Source organism: Lissotriton vulgaris, chromosome 1_1 (genome assembly GCF_964263255.1).
Source record: "Lissotriton vulgaris chromosome 1_1, aLisVul1.2, whole genome shotgun sequence".
NCBI classification, from domain to species: domain Eukaryota; kingdom Metazoa; phylum Chordata; class Amphibia; order Caudata; family Salamandridae; genus Lissotriton; species Lissotriton vulgaris.
In genome coordinates, this window is record NC_141685.1 from 669740538 (window position 1) to 669756117 (window position 15580).

A 15580-nucleotide genomic window follows, 5' to 3' on the forward strand; every position below is an offset into this window, starting at 1 on the left:
ACCACTCTTCTTTTAACATTTGTAACTTCAATAAATTGTAAGAATTCTTTATATTTACTTGTATTTAGTTATGATTTTTAACTGACTTACCGGCTCTTCCGGTTACCATTTTAAAGGGAACACTCTGCTTTACTGGTTAGCCAACCCCATTTCCCTTGACTACAGTTAAGGGGTACCTCTCGTACCTACTCCCAGGTCATGGGTACACCAGTGAGAAACACCGGGGGTCAGAGAGAAAAGTGGGGCGAACTGTCCCAACAACTGGCGACAGTCCCCCTGCTGCTCTTGATTCAGTGTAGGGGAGAGGATCACACCCTCTATTGACCCATCATGCTCCTTAACCGACAAGAGGTCAGGGAGAGGCTCACTCTCCTCTTCCGTCCCATCATCTGTCTCCAAGAGTATACTCACTTCAGACCTCTCAAAGTGGGGCTTGAGGCAGTTCACGTGAAGGACTCTCAAAGGGTTCCATGGAGACTGCAAATTCAGGAGGTAGGTGACGTCACTTTTGCGCTCCACCACCTCATATGGCCCAGTCCACTTGTCCTGCAAGGCACAAGGTTCTATTGGGGCCATGACCCACACTTTTTGCCCAGGTTGAAATTCGACCAGAGTGGCCTTCTGGTCATACCACCCTTCCAATTCTTCATGGCTTGCTTCTAGGTTCGCCTGAGCGAGTTTCCTGAAGCGGGCAGTCTGGTTTCGGAAGGCCAGCATGTAATTAAACACATCCAGGGAAGTTTTCCTGGACGCTGCCTCCCAGCCCTCCTTCACCAAACTTAGAGGTCCTCTGACCGAGTGGCCGTACAGGAACTCAAAGGGGCTGTACCCAAGAGACTTCTGAGGAACCTCCCTGTACGCGAAGAGTAGGTATGGTAGGAGGACATCCCACTTAAGCCTCATGGGGTGGGTTAAACCCTTGATCATGGCTTTAAAGGTCTGGTTGAACCTCTCCATCAGACCGTATCCTTGGGGGTGGTAAGGAGTGGTGAACTTATAGGTTACACCACACTCATTCCACAGGGATGTCATATACTTGGATATGAAATTCGTCCCCCTGTCCGAAACCCCTTCTCTGGGGAATCCCACTCGGGAAAAGATCCCCATTAGCACCCGGCCCACCACTGGCGCCGTTGTTGTCTGGAGAGGGATTGCCTCGGGGTACCGGATGGCATGGTCCACCAAGACCAGGATGTACCTGTTTCCCATGGCTGTCTTGGGATCCAGTGGCCCCACAATATCTATCCCTACCCTTTCAAAGGGTGTTCCAACAACAGGAAAAGGTTGGAGAGGAGCTTTGACCTTCCTCCCACTCTTACCACTTGCCTGGCTAGTTTGGCAAGACCTACAGTGCACATCTGACTGCCTTCGCATTAGGGGCCAAAAGAAGTGGGTGACAAGCCTGTCAAAGGTCTTGTCCTGCCCCAAATGTCCTGCCAAAGGCACATCTTGAGCCAGACTCAGTAGGAATGTCCCTAAGCGATGGGGTACCACCAGCACACGGACTGACCCAGGCTTAGCGGCCTTAGGCTCGCTGTATAGGAGACCATTCTCCCAGTAGATCAGATGTGACAAGGATTGATTACCAGCTGCCTGGTCTGCAGCTTGCTGCCGCAGACCCTCCAGAGTAGGCCACTCGTTCTGCTTGCGGCAGAACTCCTCCCTTTTGGGACCCCCTTCTTGCTGCCAATGGGTCAACTCAGAGATGTCTCCCAGTTCGGCTACCTGTTCCCCTGTAGGCACTGGGGCGTCCCCCTCGAGGTCTGCCTCCTCCCGGTCCGAGGGAACTGCGGGGGCCGGCTTCCCGCGCCCCCTACCCTTTCTCTTGGTAGGAACTTGGGCCACTGTTTCAGGCTCCAAGTCCTCTCGATCACACTCTCTGGCCACCATTGACGAGAAGACACGCATGCCCACTCTGGCAACCCAAGCATCTCCAAGTGAGACCTGATTTCAGCATCCTTCGATAAGGAGTGTTCCAGGTCGTTACCTAGCAGACAATCAACCGGCATGGAAGGGCTCACAACTATCCTCAAGGGACCGGAGACCCCCCCCCCCCCCCCCCCCCCATTCAAAGGGAACCTGTGCTATCTTACACTGGCGCTCTGAATTGTCTACCGTAACTACTTGGTGGAATGCCCCTGGAATTATCAGCTTCTCAGGGACCAGATGACACCGGACTGAGGTCACACTGGCTCAAGTATCTCTGAGAGCCTCTACCCTTTTCCCGTCTATGGTCACCCATGTGCTATATTTCTTTGTGTTACGGGGCACCTGGTCCCTGGGACCATCTCACTGTCTCCTAGTGAGACGAGGGTCATCTCTGCGGGATCCCCACCCTCCAGTGGGCACCCCTCCTCCCCAAGCGCTACACTCTCCAAACACCTTGGTCGGTCCACCGGTGGGTGGCTGCGGCCCCTTAGGGCACTTGGGATCCCCCTTCATGTGACCCACCTGTTCACATGCATAACACCTGCGGGACCAGTCTCATCAGGCTTCCTTGTAGAGACCCCTTTCTTCTTCTTATCACCTGGGGACTGGGAACCTTTACCCTGGGTACTAGTTTGGGGCCCTTTAGAGAACTCCTGACTTTTACCCTTGTCCCTCACTCTTCTGCTGGGGACCCTGACAACCTTTGGCTGAGTCTCCCCAAACGCTTTCTTGTGGACCCTGGTACTCACCCAGCGGTCTGCTTCCATAGCCAGCTTCTTGGGGTCAGTTAGCCTACTGTCCACTAGGTGCTGGTGCAGATCTGCAAAACATAGACTAGACAAGTACTCCCATGCAATCAAATTATAGAGCCCCTGAAAATCAGTTACATTACTGCCCTTCGCCCAGCCATCCAGCGAACATATCCACACATTCCAACCAAGTCTTGGTCTCAGACTTCTTACTGGACCTAAACTGTTCCCTGTACTTCTCAGGAGTGAGTCCATACCTGGTGAGGAGAGCGTCTTTCATGTCAGCATAGGTGAGGTCCTGCCCCTTACCCAAAGCTATCAGGGTATCCCTAGCTTTCTCAGGAAAGAGAGGCCACAACCCCGCTCCCCAGTTCCTCTCAGGAACCCCATTCATATGAATAGCCGACTCGTACCCTTGAAACCACCTTTGAATGTCATCACCCTTCTTGTACTTTTTACCTATGTTCTTGGGGATGTGTACAATCCTGCCTGTGTGTGCTGAAGAGTTGCTGCCACCATCTGAGCTGTTTCTAATCTTTAGCTTCAGCTGCTTGATGATCATCTCATGATCCAGTATAAATTTCCTTTCCTCCAAGGCTATTCTTTTTTCTTCCCTCTCACTTTCTATTCTGAGTTTCTCAAATTCAAACTTTCTTGCTTCCAGTCTGTCCTCCAGCTCCTCTGGGGACAAGCTACTGCTGCCTTGCCGGGAATGTTCCCCCCTCCCAAAAGCACATCCCCCCTCGGTACAGGATCCTCTGCCTCTCCAGTGAGATCACCAGATTGCCCACTGGCATGTCTGTCTGGCTGCTACCCAGGCTCTCAGCGCCTTTTGTAGCTCCTCCTTCTTTGTGAGGCCTCTGACCTGGACTTTCAGGTTTTTGCAAATGGTTTTCAATTCCTTTACGTTGTAGGATTCCATCCTATCCTCCTCAAAGGCAATTTCCATTGATGCAACTGACAATGCTCTAGATTCAGGCATGTTGAAGTAGCAAGTTCAAAGTTGGCAAGATCCAAAATAGGCCCAAAAAAATAAAGAACCTGTACTTAGTACGTAATGGTCTGAGATATGGTAGTAGTGTACACCAATCACTGCAAGTCAAGTGCAAACACAAGTCTTATCCTCAGCGCTGACAACCAATGTTAGAAATGGGATTCCGGGTTGGCTAAGGTTTGCACCGAAGTCAGGCTGGAACCACCACTCTAGTCAGGATAAGGTAGTTACACTCCTACAATAACCCCTGCTCACCCTCTTGGTAGTTTGGCACGAGCAGTCAGGCTTATCTTAGAGGCAGTGTGTAAAGTATTTGCGCATAAGGAGGAGTTTCTGTCCTGTAACTCCAGTTCTGTAGTAGGGGTATCTCTGTTATAGTCATAATCTAGTGAATAGTCCCGCTCATGAGCGTGGACCCCAGAGCAATCAAAAAGAATCTCTTAAGCTGTCTAACAATGCAGTCCTGCACAGACACTAAAGAGATAATTTAAAGACATATAATGCAGCCTATATCCACAGGCTACACTGTCCAGTCCTTCAACTAGACATTCCACCAAAACCACACACAGCACAGCCTGCCAAGTTTTCTTCACAGAGAAAAACGTTCCCTTTAAACAGCAAAGCCTCTGGAATGATAGAGAGGAAGGGAAGGGCAGACAAGCCCCATAGGCTGCCATTATGTGGCTCAAAAAGGGATTCCGTGCCTTTAAGGAAACTTTCCAGAACTTTCTCAGTAACCCAGAATGCCCAGCAGGTCCCATTTACTTTCAGTTCTTTTTGGAAGCGTATAACGCCAGACCTGTAGCATTCCGTACATAAACATCTGACTCCACCAGGGAGGAGGGCGGGCGCTTATGACTATAGCAGAGATACCCCTACTACAGAACTGGAGTTACAAGACAGAAACTACTCCTTCTGTAGTAGGGGATCTATGTGTATAGTCATAATCTAGTGAATAGAATGGCAAGCCCATCCCCACACCAAAGCGGCGGTGGAGAGAAAATGAGTACCACACCACTACTGTGCAAACAGATTTCGCAGCGAAGCCTGCCCAACCTCAGGGTCTGCCCTGGAATCAGTGTCCAGACAGTAATGCTTAGAAAAGGTATGGACCGATTTCCAAGTGGCCGCCCTGCAGATTTCTGCAATGGGAACATTGCGTAACAAAGCAGTCGTGGCAGCTTTGCCCCTGGTGGAATGAGCCTTAGGTTTACCCCCCTAAGGTCTTATTAGCCTTTTGATAACAGAACTGTAAACAGGACACGATCCACCTCGAAATAGACTGTTTCGAAGTAGCAAGACCTATCCTGACCGATCCATAGTTGATAAACAACTGGTCTGACCTACGATTATCCTTGGTTTTATCCAGATAAAATTTCAACACCCTCCTGACATCCAGGGAATATAGAGACCTTTCCGCTGGAGAGGAAGGATTCTGAAAAAACGTAGGTAAAGTTATGGTCTAGTTAACATGGAAATCAGAAATAACCTTAGGAAGAAATTTAGGGTTAGTACGCATAACAACCTTAGCAGCATGAAATACAGTATAAGGTTCTTGGCCACACAACGCCTGAATTTCACTCGATGTAATGGCCACGAGGAACGCCGCCTTCCAGGACAGGTGCTGCAACGAAGCCTTATGAATAGGTTCAAAAGGTTCCTTCATCAATCCGGACAGCACCACATTCAATTCCCATGAAGGCGAGGGAAGTCGTACAGGAGGAAACACTTTCTTCAAGCCTTCCAAAAATCCTTGATCACAGGGATCTGGAAGAAGGAGGTCTGCGAAGGGCATTTCCTGTAGGCAGTCAGCGCAGCGAGAGGAACCTTAATAGAATGAACATTAAGGCCAGACTGCGCCAAATGCAGAAGGTACGGAAGGATGACATCTTCCTTACATGTCGTTGGATCATAATTCTTGGACTTGCACCAGATGCAAAATCTCTTCCACTTGTACGCATTGGAAGTCCTAGTGGAAGGTCTCTTAGCTTCCTTCAGTATGTCCATACACTCTGCAGGGAGATTCAAATGGCCATATTGCACTATCTCAGGAGCCATGCCGCCAAACTCAAAGACAATAGATTGGGGTGCACCATCTGCCCCCGAACTTCGTGAGAAGGTCCTGCCGGCACGGCAGCCGAATGTGAGGAAGGAGAGACCGGTAAAGCAGGTCCGTGAACTACCACTGCCTGGGACATTCCGGGGCAATCAGGATCATCCGCGCCCTGGACTGGGCCAGCTTGATGAGCACGGCCGGAATCAGGGGAATGGGTGTTAAAGCGTACAGAAAGCTGTTTCACCAATTGATCCATAACGCATCCCCCCGCGTTCCCTGCTGGCGGTACCTGGATGCAAAGTTTCGACATTTGCTGTTTTCGGCGGTGGCGAACAGATCCACGTCTGGAGTGCCCCACCTGTTGAAGACGTCTCCGAGCACTTCGTCGTTTATGACCTATTCGTGGTTTTCCTGGATCAGTCTACTCAGTGCGTCTGCCTGAACATTCTGCACACCTGGTAGATGAGTAGCCGTTATCGTCAGTTCTCTGGCAAGAAGCCAGTGCCAGATCGCCTGCGCCTCCTGCGACAGGGTGCGCGATCTCGAGCCCCCCTGCTTGTTGAGGTAATACATCGTGGTCGTATTGTCCATCTGTACAAGCAGAGAGTTGGTCTCGAAGGACGGATGAAAGGCCTTAAGTGTCAAGTGAACAGCTCTGAGTTCCAGAAAATTGATGCGATACGTGGACTCCATCGGAGACCACGTTCCCTGGATCTGTAACTCCCCGGAATGCGCTCCCCATCCGTGGAGAGAAGCATCCGTCACGATAGTCTAAGTGGGAATGTCCTTGTGGAAGGGAACCCCCTTGAGGAGATTCTCCGCTGAACACCACCATTTCAGAGACTGTAGAGCATGCAGAGACAGTAGTATCTGGTCGTTCCAGCCGCCTCTCCTCTGGTCCCACTGATCCTCCAGACAATCCTGCAGCGGTCTCATGTGAAGCTGTGCGTGTGGCGTGAGGAAGATACAGGAGGCCATCGACCCCAGTAGAGAAGACACCGTCCTCACTGTCGTAGATGGAGCGGTCATAAGAGCCTGAGCCTTCCGAAGGAGTGATAAACGTCTTTCCTCCAAAGGAGACACGCTTGCAGGCAGCGTATTGATGGTGGCTCCCAAGTACTGTAGGCACTGGACCGGAGTCAGAACAGACTTGGACATGTTGATGTGCAGCCCCAGCTTGTTCAAGAGAACGGACGTCTTCTGGAAGTGCGCTTGCGCTTCCGAAAAGGAGGATGCCTTGATCAACCAATCGTCCAAATACGGGTAGACAAACACCTTGTTCTTTCTCAGGTGTGCCGCCACCACTGCCATGCATTTGGAAAACGCCTGGGGCGCTGACTTCAGCCCGAACGGCAACACTGTATATTGATAGTGATTGGCGTCGACTTGGAATCGCAGGAACTTCCGGTGTTTCTGTGCGATGGGCACGTGGAAGTACGCATCCTGTAGGTCTATCGCGCACAACCAGTCTCCCCTTTGCAGCTGAGGGTAAATCTGGTGCAAAGACAGCATGCAAAACTTTTCTCTGCGAATCCACTTGTTTGCTTGCCGCAAATCCAGAATAGGCCTGAACTCGTTCTTGTCCTTTTTTCGGACTAGAAAGAACCGTGAGTATAGACCTCTTCCCCTTTGAGACAGAGGGACGTCTTCTATCGCCCGTTTTCTTAACAGGGTATTGGCCTCCGCCTGGAGCTCGCGCAGCTGAAACTGCGTGCTGACGAACCGAAGACTGTATCCATTGCAAACAATATTCAGCACCCACTTGTCCGGAGTAATTTTTCTCCACTCTGCCAGAAAATATTGAACGCTCCCCCCCCCCCCCCGGAGCGGGTAACGGATAAAGGGGAAGTAATCGCTCAGGGTCTAGACCCGGCCGGGCCTTTGGTTGCGGTGGCCGACTGCTGACCACCCCTGCCCATCTGCCGTTTCTGGAAGGGCTTCCTCTGGAACTGATGCTGCTGTTGCTGCTGTCCAGACCGTTGACCTTGCCCTCTGCCCTGCGCCCCGTACCGTCTCTGGAACGGGCGGTAGTTTTTCTTCTGGTCCTTGGGCTTCTCCAAGCCCACCGCCGTCAGAGTCCCAGCCTCCGCCTTCATGCAGGCCATTTCATCGTCGGCGTGTTTCCCGAAAAGGGTCTCGCCCGAGAAGAGCAGGTTGGCCACCCTCTGTTGGGCTTCCGGCTTCAGTGATGTCAATCTGAGCCAAGCGTCGCATCTCTGACTCACTCCATGACAGTAGCCATTAGCTGCCAGGAGCGATGAATCCACCAGCAATCCCTCATTCAGGATCTCCATAAAATCCTCCTTCTTTTCCCGTGGGAGGAGGTCGGCGAACTGCTGGAGGGACTCCCAAAGGGCCCGGTCATAGCGCCCCAACAGCGCAGAAGCACTGGCAACCTTCATAGAGGTAGCGGCCGTCCCGGACACCTTCCTGCCCGCTGAATCCAACCAGCGGCTCTCTTGTCCGGAGGCACATTGGAGGATGGGGTGGTGGCATGTTGTTTCCTTGCCGCCGTCACAATTACGGAGCCCGGGGTTGGATCCAATCGGAGGAAAGCCGGGTCTGCATCAGGAGCCATGTACTTCTTTTGTAACCTGGAGGGAGCTGCTTTCGTAACCGCCGGAGTGTGGAAGAGCTCCATGGCGTGCTCCACTAACCCTGGTCCCAAAGGCAACAGAGGTCTCGACAGGTGCTTTTTGTGGAGAGTCTCGAATATCACCGAGGTCGTCGGCGTGGGCACAGTCAGTTGGATGCCCAGTTTGCTCGCACCCCTCAACAAGACTTCCTGAAAGGAAACCACGTCGTCCACAGGGAATACCCTCGTCCGAGGGGATCCCGATAGAGTTGGAGAGTAATCCCTGGCACTGGACGACTCCGTGCTGTACCTAGATCGACCCCTCCTATGGCGTCGTCTTGATCTTGTTGATGAGCGACGGCGACTCCTTCATCTCCCTCTCCGTCCGGAGCGAGATCTAGGTCTCCTAGGCCTTAGACGTCCGGCAGGTGCTTGCGGCGGCGCCGGCTTTGCTGGTACCTGCGGAGGAATCTGCGGCGGTGGGCTGACCGGGGCCTCGGCCGAGGTGCCCCCTTAGGCGGCGTAGGGAGGAGTGGTAGTGAAACCGATCTCAGAGCCCGTGGTGGTGCATGTGGAGGCACAGGAGGAGGTGGTGGCGAAGGAGTGCACAGCGACGGCTCCTTAGGCAGTGGTGGAGGAGGTGTAGGTGACCTCGGCTTGGGATGAGAGTACACCACAGAGTACACCGAGCCCAGTGACCTCATCTTCTTCGGCGTAGGAGACCGAGAGGCACGGCCCCCTGTTGGTGACCGACGTCGCCGTCGTGCCCCTGAAGATCGGGGCGGACTCCTGGCTTCAGAACGCCTCCTGGAGGATGATCTCTTTCTCTTCGGCTTTGAGCGCCTCTTCGGCATCGACGAACGCCGTCTCGACGTCGACGGGTGTCGTCTCCTCGACTCTGAAGATCTGTGCCTAGACGGCGAATGGGTCCTTCTCGACCCCGATCGCCGAGTCGACGTCGAGGGCGAACTGCGTCGTCGCCTCGACGGCGAGCGCCGAGTCGATGGCGAGGGCGAACGGCGGTGTTGCCTCGACGGCGAGCGCCGACGTCGACTGGAATCCTTACGACGTCAAGGTGTCGACGATGACGTCGAAGATGATGACGCCAACGATGATGAAGACCTCGACGGCGGCCTCGACAGTCCCCTTGATGCCGAACGTCGACGTCGCCTCGACCCAGAGCCCTGGGGAGAAGGGGAGCATACCGCCGTCATGCCTCTCGACGCCGTCGTCGATGGGATCGACGTCGACGGAGAACGGCAACGTTATCTGGCCTTCTTGGCACTGGGGAGCACCTCAGAGGCCTCAGCATGGGCAGAGGAAGCAGATCCAGCCTGCCCAGACCCACCTTGACTCTGCAGCCTTCTCTCTTCCATTCCTTGGAGCCTGATCTTCTTTCTGTCTCTCAGGGTCCTGGAGGTGAAGGACTGACAAATCTCACACTTCTCAGGAAGGTGAGGAGAAGGGAGGCACAGGATTCACACAGAGTGTGGGTCCGACTTGGCTTTCTTCCTTGAGCACTCCAGGCATTTATCAAATAATGCTGGCATTTTAGACAAAAAAAGGAGTGCCCAGAATACCAGAGAAGGAAGAGGGCACCAAAACACGTCGAGTGTAAACACTCACACACTTTAAAAGTGCAAAATTCTTAAACTAAACCCAAAAAGGGAGAGCTCAATGCTCCAGGGTCCTGCTAGCAGGAGCCGGAAAAAAGAACTGAAAGTAAATGGGACCTGCTGGGCATTCTGGGATACTGAGAAAGTTCTAGAAAGTTTCCTTAAAGGCACGGTATCCCTTTTTGAGCCACATAATGGCAGCCTATAGGGCTTGTCTGTCCTTCCCTTCCTCTCTATCATTCCAGAGGCTTTGCTGTTTAAAGGGAACGTTTTTCTCTGTGAAAAAAAACTTGGCAGGCTTTGCTGTGTGTGGTTTTGGTGGAATGTCTAGTTGAAGTACTGGACAGTGTAGCTTGTGGATATAGGCTGCAGTATAGGTCTTTAAATTCTCTCTTAAGTGTCTGTGTAGGACTGCATTGTTAGACAGTTTAAGAGATTATTTTTGATTGCTCCGGGGTCCACGCTCATGAGCGGGACTATTCACGAGATTATGACTATACACAGAGATCCCCTACTACAGAACCAACAGTAACACAATGTAAGCACTACAAACGGACACCACACGAGTTTTAAAAAAATATCCAATATTTTTATATACTCAAACAAGACCAAATACGATAAATATGCACAGTACAGAACTTTTAAAAATAGTTATGTTGCAAAATGTCTTTAAAAATTGCAAAGTTACGTTGAAAACATATTTCGTATGAGTCGGTAGCTCGGTCCGAGCCTTCCGCGATGCTGAAAACAACAGTCTCAGAGTTCTAGCTGACCACCTTGGTACGGGCCAGCAACAGCAGAACAGAATCGTTTACAGTACCTTTCTTACGGCGGCTCACAAGAAGGTGCGAGTCGGTCTTGGCATCCATCGTGGTTGCAATACAAAGTGGGAGCGGTGCACGGGGCTGTGTCCCTTGATGCGGTGCGAGAAGCGGCTCGGTGAGGATCGTCCAGACGGCATTGGTGAGACCAAGTCGGGCGGTGCGGGGCGAGACGATGTTCGATGCGGTGCTGGCTAGTTGCGATGTGGGTGAAAGAACTGGTTGTGGCGTCCGTCGCGGTTACAGTGCAAAGTGGATGCGGTGCACGGTGTGGTGTCTCTCGATGCGGTGCGAGCAGCGGCTCGGTGACGGTCGTCCACACGGCGTCGGTGAGACCAAGGCGGGTGGTGCAGGGCGAGACTGTGCTCGATGTGGTGTTGGCAAGTTACAATGCAGCGACAGAGCCGGTTGGCGGGAATCGGTGCTGGCCGAGCCGGACAGCTGTACGTGACGAGGCGGTTACGGGTGTCGAGCCCGCGGCGACGGTATCGGTGAGCTCAGGCCAGCGAAGTGAAGCGAGGCGATGCAGGATGCGGTGCCCCTCGATGTGGTGCGAGCAACGACTCGGTGGCGATCGTCCAGGACGGCGTCAGTGAGATTGAGGGGGGCGATGCAGGGCGAGACAGTGCTTTGTTTCGGTGCCTTCGGGACACAAGGCCAGTGTCGGAGTCAGATGACAGAGTCGGTCGCGGTTCCCTTTCCTCTGTGTCAACTGAAACAATGGTTCCAGAGGTGGTACCCAGAGGTTGGTGAAGTCTTTGCATTCCCTGAGACTTCTTAACAGGAGGCCAGCTCAGTTTCAGGCCCTTGGAGACACTCAGGACAAGTAAAGAAAGTTCAGTCCAGTCCTTTCACTGCCCAAGGGAGAAGCAGCAGCTGCAGACCAACCCAACAAAGCAACAACACAGCAAAGGGGCGTTACTCCTCCTGGCATCTCTTCCAGCTCTTCTTCTTGTCAGGTTCCTTGATTCCAGTGAGATCTAAAGTCTTGGGGTCTGGGCCCCAATATTTATACCAGCAAATCCTTTGTCCTCTGAAGGCAGAGGGGCCTGGACCTAGTTCAAACGAGTTTGGGGTGCATTCTGTCAGGGTGCACCTCCTTTCTTTGTCAGTGAGGGCCAGGGTCCTCAGACGCACCACGGGAGGTGGAGCCAGCATTATGGAAGGTGAGCTCTGCCCTAGTCAGACCTAGGCGCTACTCCTCCCACCCATCTAGGTGTAGATGTGTCTATTCAGCCTGGCTGAATCACCCTGTCTCCCCCCAGCCCTGTCACTCACAAACCAGGCAGCAAATACACACGCTAGCAGAGGCAGACTGGATGGTTAGGTCAGAAAATGCCCACTTCTAAAAGTGGCATTTTCAAACACAGAAGGTTAAAACCAACTTAACTAAAAGATGTATTTTATCATTCTGAGTTCAGGCATACTAAACTGGAAGTTCTACTGTGTTCCCTGAGTCAGTTAGGATCATGGGGTGTAATGATCAAACTGCCCAGTCTGGCCTATGGAGAGCAGGTAGCCGTGCAATAGTGAAAAACGAAGTAGGCGGCAATTCAGGACATGCCACACACACCAGGGCATGTCCTGCCTCTTACCAACAACGCACCCTCCCAATGGGGCATCTTTGGCCTATCTTAGGGGTGACTCATGTGTAGAAAAAGGAAGGTTTAGGGACTTACAAGTGTGTGCACTTGCCAAGTCGTCATTGCAGCCCCAGGCTGCACACAGGCTCTGCAGTGGCAGGCCAGAGATACACTTTACGGGCTGTTTACGTGGGTGGCACAATTCAGTGCTGCAGCCCAGCAACAGCATTTGATCCATTGGCCCTGGCACTCGCAGTGCACTTTACTAGGGTCTGACACATAGATCAAATAAGCCAAACATGGAAATATCAATCCATAACACATTTTATAGAGGAGCACTTGCACTTTACCACTGGACAGCAGTGAGTAAAGTGTGCAGAGTCATTACACCAGCAAAAACAGAGTCAAAACCGGGAGGTCAGAAAGCAGAAAGTCTGGGGAAACGCCAAAAGATACCAAGTCTAACAGTGCTACTCACCAAAAAAGCGCTTCAACACCCCATCAGGGTACCAAACGCTATATACATGCTAACATTTTACCCTGTTCTATCCCTTCGCTATCTTTCTCAATCCAAATACCTGATTAATATCCACCACTCAAATTACTTTCATATTGCACTATACTAATTCACCACCAATCCTTATTGATTCAGGAGTAGCGTTCTACTCCCAGAAAAAGCCCTTTGACTCCTCGTCAGGGGTAGTAAGTGATATATAAATGCTATTACAAAACAATACAATGTTTTGCAGGGCAAACATTTCCAGGGCTTGGCTTGTGCGAGGGCGTCCCTTGGCTCGGCTCTCCCAGTTATTCTGTTGGATCGTCAACCTCTATTAAACACTAATCCTCATAACCTCCCCGAAACACTCGACTCGTTTTGGGATCCGGGTTCCAGAATGAAAAAAAAACACAAAGGTCCGTGCGATGAGCGTAGCATGCAACCCGAGCTTTAGTTGCTCGTCTATCTCCGAATTAGTGCGGAGCAGCGAACTAAGCTCCAGCTTCGGGAGCTAAAGATCCGAGTTCGAGTCACAGGAGGGTAGTGTCCTCACGGATGAAAAAGCAATTCATTTTAGACATTATTTGGAGTTTTAATGCATAACACAGCACACTGGATCTAATTTCTGTGCGATTGATAGGCCAGTTATATCTAGAATTATCTACCTTTTATGAATTTTCAATCTTTCGATTTTAACTATGCATTTCCCTTGCATGCCAATAAATGCACTCCATTATTTTAAAAACATTCTAAATTCCCTTTAAGTTAATTTCTGTTAGACGAACTGCCGTTGCAAGGAAACAACGCGCATTGCATGCAGGATGAATAACTTATGTTGATTACAAACAACGCTTTATTTTCTCCCTTGCTCTGCGGGGGAATGCTCGTGTTTGCATTTCATTTGATTTCACGAGTGCTGAAGCAGCGCGGTCTGTTGCAAACAGCCTGTCCGTACTTTTGTTTACACGTTCATACATGGCCAGGTTTACAACGTCACGCATGCCACAGAGCGGCACTGGGCGGAAACATGAACACAGCAACAACAGAAGGGCTAAGCGTGTGTTGATATCGGGGGTGGGTCCCTGCCCACCAGGATTAGTTGCTTGCGTCACTTACCCAACCCTAGCATGGGGATTCTGAGGCCATTGGCGAGCGCAGTGGTGGGGTAACGGAAGTCCTTGGTAACAACCCTGGATGTCATGATGGGGACAGCGGGAACGGGATACACAGCGAGCTGGCGAACTCTCAAACTTCCCACTGTATTCGGTGTCACCGGAAGTCAACGGGAGGCGCTGATACGGTTCCGTATCCGGTGGGATTCGTTTCTTCAAACGTGTGCTTTCCCCCTTCGTTCTGCAAAATTAAATCAGAGGTTGCATCAGCGTTGTTCCTTAAGTATATAAAGAGTTAATGAGTCACTTTGTCACATGGTTTTAGGTATAGGTAATGTATAAATAAAGCTGTATAACTGGAGAGCATGGTTAGGCAAAGGCACGTGGTTGTTTGTTCTGAAACTCGTGTAAAGCGGACTATTGGGCTACATTAAAACAAAATAAGCAATCATTTGCAATTCAAGAGGTCTCGCAATTGGGCATAGTTAGAGCTATTGGCATTGTAAATGATAATGTCTTTTATCTGTTTGCCTTTGGGACCTTATTAGTGTTTAGCCATGCAACACATTATCCATACCTTCTGCACACACCCACAGATCAGGAGGTGCACTGCAGACAGAGTATTGCTGAACATACTGACTTTTTTTGTTTTGCAATGCTGGCAACTTGTTCCTGCCTGCTCTAATGCTTGTTTGTTCTAGTTTTTTTTTGTTTATGTGAGGGGGCAAATAAACAATGGGAGGATGGAGGTTGGGAAATGGTACCTGAATTACAACACGAGCAGCTGATGGACAATAGGGGAGAATCAAAAGATGCCAAATTCAGATGGGCGGAATGGGGTACATTAGAAACTGTGTCTATAGTGTCTGAAATCTGTATAAAATAATCTATATAGAAGCGTTGAGCCCAGAGATAGAGAATGAAAAACACGGAGGTAAGAAAGAGGGTGTGTGTAGGGGGAAGAAATAAACAAGTGAGAAAAACAGACTGAGTTAGTATGAGAGGAGGGCAATAGAATAGAAAGAATGATACCCAGAGGAAGGAAAAAGGGTGACAAAGAAAGAGAAACAAGAGCGAGAGAGAGAAAGGAATTGTGTGTGTGTATGTGCTTTAGAGAGAGGTAGAGGTGGTGCTGAGGTGGTGCTGCGCTGGGGCTGATTGATGCTGAGGTACTGCTGCGCTGGAGTTGTGGTAGTGTTCAGGTGGTGCTGCGGTGGTCCTAATGAAGTGGTGCTGAGTGATGCGGATTAGTGCTGAAGTGGTGCTACGCTGTTGCTGAGGTGGTGTTGCACTGGTGCTGAGGTGGTGCTAAACTGATGCTGCGGTAGTGTTCAGGTGGTGCTGTGCTTTTGCTGAGTAATGATGCAGTGCTGCTGAGTGTTGCTCGAATAGTACTGAGGTGGTGTTGCGCTGATGCTGAGGTGGTGCTGCGGTGGTGCTCAGGGGGTGCTAGAGTGGTGCTGAGTGATGTTGAGGTGCTGCTCAGGTGGAGCTGCACTGGCGCTGAGTGATGATGATGTGGTGCTCCCCACCCCTGAACATTCGTACAGGTCATCAACAAAGTAATTTTGTTAAGAGCTCATAAACTTGTTCCTTTGGACGAGAATGAGTCACTGATGCCAGAATGCAGGAAGAAAATGCCGGAG

General features: G+C 51.1%; 1 protein-coding gene across 2 annotated transcripts in view; it reads right to left on the reverse strand.

Annotated features, from left to right (window-relative positions):
* Positions 1-14190, reverse strand: part of LOC147747627 (putative oxidoreductase ZK1290.5) — a 775562-nt gene extending 761372 nt beyond the window's left edge. For both annotated transcript variants that reach the window (XM_086954359.1, XM_086954367.1), the window contains exon 1: positions 13939-14190. In XM_086954359.1, the coding sequence (XP_086810485.1) occupies positions 13939-14023 (85 nt within the window). In that variant the 5' untranslated portion in view covers positions 14024-14190. The remainder of the gene's footprint in view (positions 1-13938) is intronic.
* Between the last annotated feature and the right edge of the window lie 1390 nt (positions 14191-15580).